The 9,543-nt window shown below is 36.1% G+C and overlaps 1 protein-coding gene across 1 annotated transcript; it reads right to left on the bottom strand.

The window, feature by feature from the left end:
- Nucleotides 1-277: 277 nt before the first annotated feature.
- LOC131996123 (histone H3-like) lies at nt 278-6,937 on the bottom strand. Its single transcript, XM_059365574.1, has 2 exons — nt 6,539-6,937; nt 278-682 (listed from the first exon to the last, which is right to left on the bottom strand). Exons 1-2 carry the CDS (start codon nt 6,935-6,937, stop codon nt 278-280), a joined length of 804 nt encoding a protein of 267 aa, XP_059221557.1.
- Between the last annotated feature and the right edge of the window lie 2,606 nt (nt 6,938-9,543).

Genomic DNA, 9,543 nt, shown 5'->3' with positions numbered 1-9,543 from the left:
TTAAATAATTTTTTTTTAAAAAAAAGTTTTTGATTTCGCTCCATGTTTTGAAACCCAATATTACCAAAAGTAAAACGCATAGAAAAGAAAAAAATTTTTTTAATATAAATAGTGTATTTTTCCATCCCCAAAAAAAGACTATATTTATTTATTTTAATAAAAATAAAAAGGTGTAAGTTTTGAATAAATTTTTTTCTCTTTTTTATAAAAATATTGTGGTCCTGAAAAGGACCGATTGTTTTTGTAAAAAAAAGTTGGCTTTTAAAATGTCAATAATTTAAGCACGTTCTCCACGAATACGTCTGGCCAATTGGATATCCTTGGGCATGATGGTGACACGCTTGGCATGGATGGCACACAAGTTGGTATCTTCGAAGAGACCGACCAAGTAGGCTTCGCTAGCTTCTTGCAAGGCCATGACAGCAGAGCTCTGGAAACGCAAGTCAGTCTTGAAATCTTGGGCAATTTCACGAACCAAACGTTGGAAAGGCAATTTGCGGATCAACAACTCAGTACTCTTCTGGTAGCGACGGATTTCACGCAAAGCAACGGTACCAGGGCGGAAACGATGTGGCTTCTTAACACCACCGGTGGCTGGTGCGCTCTTACGAGCAGCTTTGGTAGCCAATTGCTTACGAGGGGCTTTGCCACCAGTAGATTTACGGGCAGTTTGCTTAGTACGAGCCATTTTTCACTAGAGGTTTTTAGTTCACTTCACGATATGCACACAAACACTGTTAACACTGTAATAGTTGCCTTACGGAGCGATTCCCGATATTTATAGAAAAAATTTGGCGGGCTACAGTTTCCAATAAGGGTGTGTGCTGCGTATATGCTTCAACATTTGTATCTGTACACACGAAGTGTATACGAACAACCCCGAAGATAGATCGAAGCGTATGTGTATGTAGTAAATTCAGAGCGGATTTTGTATAAATATGAGGTATCGCAGCATGGTAAGTATTAGTTCTTGTGCATAACTTGTGAAGTGAATTTAATTTAAAAAGTGAAAAAATGACTGGTCGTGGTAAAGGTGGCAAAGGCTTGGGAAAAGGTGGCGCTAAACGTCATCGTAAAGTGTTGCGTGATAACATCCAAGGTATCACCAAGCCTGCAATCAGACGTTTGGCTCGTCGTGGCGGTGTAAAGCGTATCTCTGGATTGATTTACGAAGAAACCCGTGGTGTCCTGAAGGTGTTTTTGGAAAACGTTATTCGTGATGCTGTCACCTACACTGAACACGCTAAGCGTAAAACCGTCACCGCTATGGATGTCGTCTACGCTTTGAAGAGACAAGGCCGCACTTTGTACGGTTTCGGCGGTTAAACATTATCTTGACGCTATTTTGGAGAAAATTTTAAGAACTTTAAAACTAAAACAATCGGTCCTTTTCAGGACCACAAAACATATTTAAAAAGAGATATATCTTGTTATAAATTTTTACTAAAAAAAAATACATAAAATTTATTTGAAAATAAATATTACCATTTTTCAATTTGCCGTCGGCCAAAATGTAGCTTCTATAATATACATACATACATGACGAAACTAAAACCGACGCCATTAGAACAATACGATGAAACGATGGTATACAACACTAAAAAGCATACATACACACAGATACCAAAATGCACGCATATACTACCATTAAATGTTTCCTTTGCTTGGAGCTGCTAACTTTGTCACAAATGTACGAAGAGGGACGATCGTAGATACTTCGTTTCGATGTTTTGTTATTACATATGCCAATTTTTTTCAGCATCAGAAAATGAACAATGATTACCATGTGATATTCAAATGTAAAATAAATAGTTTTTACAGTACCCTAATGGTAACATTGATCCTATTAAATGCCGATAATCTTGAGTAGGGTCGATAAAACTAAATTCTTATTATGTTAATGTATGCAAATAGGCGAAATGTTGATGCATGATAATTGATAACTGATAATTATGACATGTATATTAAAAGACCTGCAATAGTCGATAAGATGTAAACATATTTGAAAATGTTTACCTATAAACAATAGATGGCAGATTTTTTTGTATTTACGCCTAAAACAGGATTGTTTAAGGAAATTTCGAATAACGAAATTGCTAGCAAATTACCAAATCCACTGAAAAAAAAAATCGACCAAAAAATATTTTTTAAATTTAACTACAATTAAAATTTTATTTATTATTTAAAACTATTTTTTAAGTAAATTTTCTTGATAAAATAAGGTTTGATATAGTTTTTTCTCTTTTAAAAAAATTTTTGTCGTCCTGAAAAGGACGGATTGTTGTTGATTTATACGATGGCCTGTATTTACATTTTTTCTTTGATGCTCGTAGATAATTTAAGCCTTCTTTTCTGTCTTCTTGGGCAAGAGAACAGCTTGGATGTTTGGCAATACACCACCTTGAGCAATGGTGACACCGGACAGCAATTTGTTCAATTCTTCGTCATTACGGATAGCCAATTGCAAGTGACGGGGGATAATTCTTGTCTTCTTGTTGTCACGAGCAGCGTTGCCAGCCAATTCAAGAACTTCAGCGGCCAAATACTCCATGACAGCAGCCAAGTAAACTGGAGCTCCGGCACCAACACGTTCAGCATAGTTGCCTTTGCGCAACAAACGATGGATACGACCGACGGGGAATTGAAGACCAGCACGGTTGGAACGGGACTTTGCCTTTCCCTTAACTTTGCCACCTTTACCACGACCAGACATTTTTAGTTATTTTTTTTTTTAATTCACTTCACTTAGCACTGAAACACAAATGATATTAGTTCGCAGCATGAACTGCAGTATTTATACTTTCGGATCCAACGTGTAGCTAATTTTAGAGGGTTGTTTTCGTAAACATAGCGACTGTTTTCGTCTACCTGAATATCTTGTGCATGAAATGGTTTAAATATTCCGAGTAAGCCATCAAACACACAAAATCGTGAACAGTGTTAAAAGTGTTTGTGTGACTTAAAAAAAAAACCAAGTGAAAATGCCTCCAAAAGCCAGTGGTAAAGCAGCAAAGAAGGCCGGCAAAGCCCAAAAGAACATCACTAAGGGTGACAAGACCAAGAGACGCACCAAGCGTAAGGAGAGTTATGCTATCTACATTTACAAAGTGTTGAAGCAAGTCCATCCCGATACTGGTATCTCCTCAAAGGCCATGAGCATCATGAACAGTTTCGTCAACGATATCTTTGAACGTATCGCCGCCGAAGCCTCCCGTTTGGCTCACTACAACAAGCGTTCCACCATCACCAGTCGGGAAATCCAAACTGCCGTCCGTCTATTATTGCCCGGTGAGTTGGCTAAGCACGCTGTCAGTGAAGGTACCAAAGCCGTTACTAAGTACACCAGCTCCAAGTAAATGGCATACTTATTTCGTCGTACAATATTTTCCCTACAACATCAAAGGCCCTTTTCAGGGCCACAAAATAAATTAAAAAAGAGACTTAATTCGTTATTCAACTAAAATTAATTTATATTTACAAATTTAAAGAAAAAATATATCTACCACTCACCCTCACATTGCCCTTATTACTTTTTTAAAATAAAATATGTATACTACCCATACTCTAATATTGCCCTCCTTGCTTAGCACCATCTACATCTACAGTAATATGATCAACACATATTGCTCTTATGCTCAAACACTCGGTATGCAACGTTGTATTGATGTTCGAGTATATGTGAGCGTGTGTGTTGATACTAAATTTTTTAGGGATGTATACTAGTATGTTAGCGTGAAATGGTGTAGAGATGTATATGTGGACTTATGCGTTTGTACGCGAGATCTATGGGTAGGTATGCTCGTAAAGAATGAAATAGGTATGCTAAGTGCGATTTTTGAAGGGAATATTGTACGCCACTCTCTTATTGGTTAGGTATGCTAAATGAGATTTTCTTTAACATTAAGTGATTTTCATAATTCTTAGTAATTGCTTTGGTTTATGACCCTAAGTGAAACAGTTAATCCAGTTGCGGAAAAAATCCCATTTAACATGTGATTACTTAAATTTCCTTAAAGGGTAATGTATTCCCATATTAGGTAACAATGGTATTAAAAGATTTCAACAGATGTTTTACAGCTACGAAAAGGGCTGTGATTAGCTTTTCCCTTAAAATTAACATAGTATTTATTAGGTAATTAAAAAATTGTTTGAGTTAAATTTGGTCTCTTTTTAAAAATTTTTTTGTAGCCCTGAAAAGGGCTGTTAGATATACTGCTTTCGAATATCGAAAATAATCATTTTGACATGATAAGTAATTTTGCATGGAAAAATTACTTCTTAGCGGCGGTCTTCTTGGCAGCTGGCTTCTTTGCTGCGGCAGCCTTTTTGGGCTTGGCAGCGGTGGTTTTTGCCTTGGGTGCCTTTGGTTTAGTGGCTGATGCTTTGGCGGCTGTTTTTGCGGGTTTAGCTTTAACTGTACCTGTCTTTTTGGCAGTTTTAGCCTTGGCCTTTTCGGTCTTCTTCTTCTCGGCGGTCTTTTTAGCAGCGGAAGGCTTCTTTGCAGCGGCTTTCTTTTCACCGGCTGCCTTTTTGGGTGCTGCTGCCTTCTTTTTCTTATCACCGGCTGGGACCTTCTTCTTCTTTTCAGCGCTCTTTGCTTTAGGTTCCTTCGAGGCAGATGGGGACAATTTGAATGAACCGGAGGCACCCTTACCTTTAGTTTGGATCAATTTTCCACTAGCAACAGCGCTCTTCAAGTACTTCTTGATGAATGGGGCCAATTTTACAGCATCAACTTTGTATGTGCTGGCCAAGTATTTCTTGATGGCAGGCAATGAGGAACCACCACGTTCTTTCAATGTTTTGATGGCAGCATCGACCATTTGTTGGGTTGGTGGATGGCTTGGGGCAGCAGAGGGTTTCTTTGCCTTGGCAGCGGCTTTCTTAGGTGCCTTTTTCTCAACAGCGGCGACTGGAGATGCGGTGGCTTCAACAACGGCGGCGTCAGACATGATTTCACTTATATTTTTCTTTTTAAACACACTTTAACACTTTGTAAATATACACTCACTACTGGTGTACGCTGATTGGTTGAAAATATGGTTTCAACCTTTAGACTAGTGATGGCTGGGTACATCGAAATTATGAGAAGTACATAGTAGTCAACTACGAAATTTTGCGAAACGTTGTGTGGAAGCGAATAAAAATTTTTACAAAAGTTTTCACAGAATTATTCATTTTACGATGAGATAGTAACAATTTCTTTTAATTTTTTATACAATTCTTCTAGTAGAGATATCCAGCTAATCATTAAAGAAAATCCGAGTTAATTATCTTTAAGCGTTACCGAGTTATAAGGGTTTGAGTTGAAAGTTTATAAAAATGTTATGATAAAATTGTAACTAAATTATAAAAATTTTCCAATTTTTATTGAAAATTGGTTTTTATAAAAATTTAGTATGGAATCTTGATATGTTTTCTTGAAAGAAGTGTAAAAAAAAGTGAAAATTTGGATGATTTTCATAGTGAAATAATCGATTTTATTATGTAGTCTATGACAGTTGAATTCACCATATTGGCGTATTTTCCATGAATAAAAGTTTTTCTGCAAATTAATTTGAAAGCTCTAATGTAAAAATGTTTTAGGAAAATTTTATCATAAAATATTATAGAAATGATAGATTTCTATTAAAATGTTACATAATTTGTAAAAAGTGTACGTTTGTTACGAAAAGTCTAAAATATTACGATGCTATGTTATACCAACGTCGTTGGCTATGCAAAATGTGCGGTGAGCTCTATTGCATTTATTATAAAATATTTTTTTCTATATAAAGTGGACTTGAAACTAAATAAAAAATTTAAAAATGTAAATTCTAAACAATGTATTGTTGCAATCACAAATTTAAAAAAATATATAATTTTTTTTTGGAAATTAAACACAAATTCAAAAATGCCCTTGTCTAAGCAAGCAAATGTAGAACAGTTGCATACCGAACGAAATCTATTTCCCTTTAATAATTTAAAATATTAAAATACTATTTTATTCTTTTTAAAACAGTTTTTAGAATAGCAAAAAATATCATTTGTTTAAAAATAATAAAAAATACAGAAAAAATTTATATTCAATGTATCTAAATTATCTATTTAAGGTTAAAATTCTCTCGAATGTATTGGCCTGCCTGTTTTTATCTTCATTCATTCTTGTTATGTAGCTACTACGAAAAATCAAATTTTGCAAAAAGAATAACAGCAAATATACTGTTGCTAATAGAAAATAAAAATTTTCAGTTTAACATAAAAAGTAAATTAAATAATTTTTTTTTAAAAAAAAGTTTTTGATTTCGCTCCATGTTTTGAAACCCAATATTACCAAAAGTAAAACGCATAGAAAAGAAAAAAATTTTTTTAATATAAATAGTGTATTTTTCCATCCCCAAAAAAAGACTATATTTATTTATTTTAATAAAAATAAAAAGGTGTAAGTTTTGAATAAATTTTTTTCTCTTTTTTATAAAAATATTGTGGTCCTGAAAAGGACCGATTGTTTTTGTAAAAAAAAGTTGGCTTTTAAAATGTCAATAATTTAAGCACGTTCTCCACGAATACGTCTGGCCAATTGGATATCCTTGGGCATGATGGTGACACGCTTGGCATGGATGGCACACAAGTTGGTATCTTCGAAGAGACCGACCAAGTAGGCTTCGCTAGCTTCTTGCAAGGCCATGACAGCAGAGCTCTGGAAACGCAAGTCAGTCTTGAAATCTTGGGCAATTTCACGAACCAAACGTTGGAAAGGCAATTTGCGGATCAACAACTCAGTACTCTTCTGGTAGCGACGGATTTCACGCAAAGCAACGGTACCAGGGCGGAAACGATGTGGCTTCTTAACACCACCGGTGGCTGGTGCGCTCTTACGAGCAGCTTTGGTAGCCAATTGCTTACGAGGGGCTTTGCCACCAGTAGATTTACGGGCAGTTTGCTTAGTACGAGCCATTTTTCACTAGAGGTTTTTAGTTCACTTCACGATATGCACACAAACACTGTTAACACTGTAATAGTTGCCTTACGGAGCGATTCCCGATATTTATAGAAAAAATTTGGCGGGCTACAGTTTCCAATAAGGGTGTGTGCTGCGTATATGCTTCAACATTTGTATCTGTACACACGAAGTGTATACGAACAACCCCGAAGATAGATCGAAGCGTATGTGTATGTAGTAAATTCAGAGCGGATTTTGTATAAATATGAGGTATCGCAGCATGGTAAGTATTAGTTCTTGTGCATAACTTGTGAAGTGAATTTAATTTAAAAAGTGAAAAAATGACTGGTCGTGGTAAAGGTGGCAAAGGCTTGGGAAAAGGTGGCGCTAAACGTCATCGTAAAGTGTTGCGTGATAACATCCAAGGTATCACCAAGCCTGCAATCAGACGTTTGGCTCGTCGTGGCGGTGTAAAGCGTATCTCTGGATTGATTTACGAAGAAACCCGTGGTGTCCTGAAGGTGTTTTTGGAAAACGTTATTCGTGATGCTGTCACCTACACTGAACACGCTAAGCGTAAAACCGTCACCGCTATGGATGTCGTCTACGCTTTGAAGAGACAAGGCCGCACTTTGTACGGTTTCGGCGGTTAAACATTATCTTGACGCTATTTTGGAGAAAATTTTAAAAACTTTAAAACTAAAACAATCGGTCCTTTTCAGGACCACAAAACATATTTAAAAAGAGATATTTCTTGTTATAAATTTTTACAAAAAAAAAATACATAAAATTTATTTGAAAATAAATATTACCATTTTTCAATTTGCCGTCGGCCAAAATGTAGCTTCTATAATATACATACATACATGACGAAACTAAAACCGACGCCATTAGAACAATACGATGAAACGATGGTATACAACACTAAAAAGCATACATACACACAGATACCAAAATGCACGCATATACTACCATTAAATGTTTCCTTTGCTTGGAGCTGCTAACTTTGTCACAAATGTACGAAGAGGGACGATCGTAGATACTTCGTTTCGATGTTTTGTTATTACATATGCCAATTTTTCTTAGCATCAGAAAATGAACAATGATTACCATGTGATATTCAAATGTAAAATAAATAGTTTTTACAGTACCCTAATGGTAACATTGATCCTATTAAATGCCGATAATCTTGAGTAGGGTCGATAAAACTAAATTCTTATTATGTTAATGTATGCAAAAAGGCGAAATGTTGATGCATGATAATTGATAACTGATAATTATGACATGTATATTAAAAGACCTGCAATAGTCGATAAGATGTAAACATATTTGAAAATGTTTACCTATAAACAATAGATGGCAGATTTTTTTTGTATTTACACCTAAAACAGGATTGTTTAAGGAAATTTCGAATAACGAAATTGCTAGCAAATTACCAAATCCACTGAAAAAAAAATCGACCAAAAAATATTTTTTAAATTTAACTACAATTAAAATTTTATTTATTATTTAAAACTATTTTTTAAGTAAATTTTCTTGATAAAATAAGGTTTGATATAGTTTTTTCTCTTTTAAAAAAATTTTTGTCGTCCTGAAAAGGACGGATTGTTGTTGATTTATACGATGGCCTGTATTTACATTTTTTCTTTGATGCTCGTAGATAATTTAAGCCTTCTTTTCGGTCTTCTTGGGCAAGAGAACAGCTTGGATGTTTGGCAATACACCACCTTGAGCAATGGTGACACCGGACAGCAATTTGTTCAATTCTTCGTCATTACGGATAGCCAATTGCAAGTGACGGGGGATAATTCTTGTCTTCTTGTTGTCACGAGCAGCGTTGCCAGCCAATTCAAGAACTTCAGCGGCCAAATACTCCATGACAGCAGCCAAGTAAACTGGAGCTCCGGCACCAACACGTTCAGCATAGTTGCCTTTGCGCAACAAACGATGGATACGACCGACGGGGAATTGAAGACCAGCACGGTTGGAACGGGACTTTGCCTTTCCCTTAACTTTGCCACCTTTACCACGACCAGACATTTTTAGTTATTTTTTTTAATTCACTTCACTTAGCACTGAAACACAAATGATATTAGTTCGCAGCATGAACTGCAGTATTTATACTTTCGGATCCATCGTGTAGCTAAATTTAGAGGGTTGTTTTCGTAAACATAGCGACTGTTTTCGTCTACCTGAATATCTTGTGCATGAAATGGTTTAAATATTCCGAGTAAGCCATCAAACACACAAAATCGTGAACAGTGTTAAAAGTGTTTGTGTGACTTAAAAAAAAAAAACCAAGTGAAAATGCCTCCAAAAGCCAGTGGTAAAGCAGCAAAGAAGGCCGGCAAAGCCCAAAAGAACATCACTAAGGGTGACAAGACCAAGAGACGCACCAAGCGTAAGGAGAGTTATGCTATCTACATTTACAAAGTGTTGAAGCAAGTCCATCCCGATACTGGTATCTCCTCAAAGGCCATGAGCATCATGAACAGTTTCGTCAACGATATCTTTGAACGTATCGCCGCCGAAGCCTCCCGTTTGGCTCACTACAACAAGCGTTCCACCATCACCAGTCGGGAAATCCAAACTGCCGTCCGTCTATTATTGCCCGGTGAGTT

Source organism: Stomoxys calcitrans, chromosome 3, assembly GCF_963082655.1.
Source record: "Stomoxys calcitrans chromosome 3, idStoCalc2.1, whole genome shotgun sequence".
In the NCBI taxonomy this organism is placed as follows: domain Eukaryota; kingdom Metazoa; phylum Arthropoda; class Insecta; order Diptera; family Muscidae; genus Stomoxys; species Stomoxys calcitrans.
Note: the sequence above shows the minus strand (reverse complement) of the source record. Positions and strands in the feature narration are given on the sequence as shown.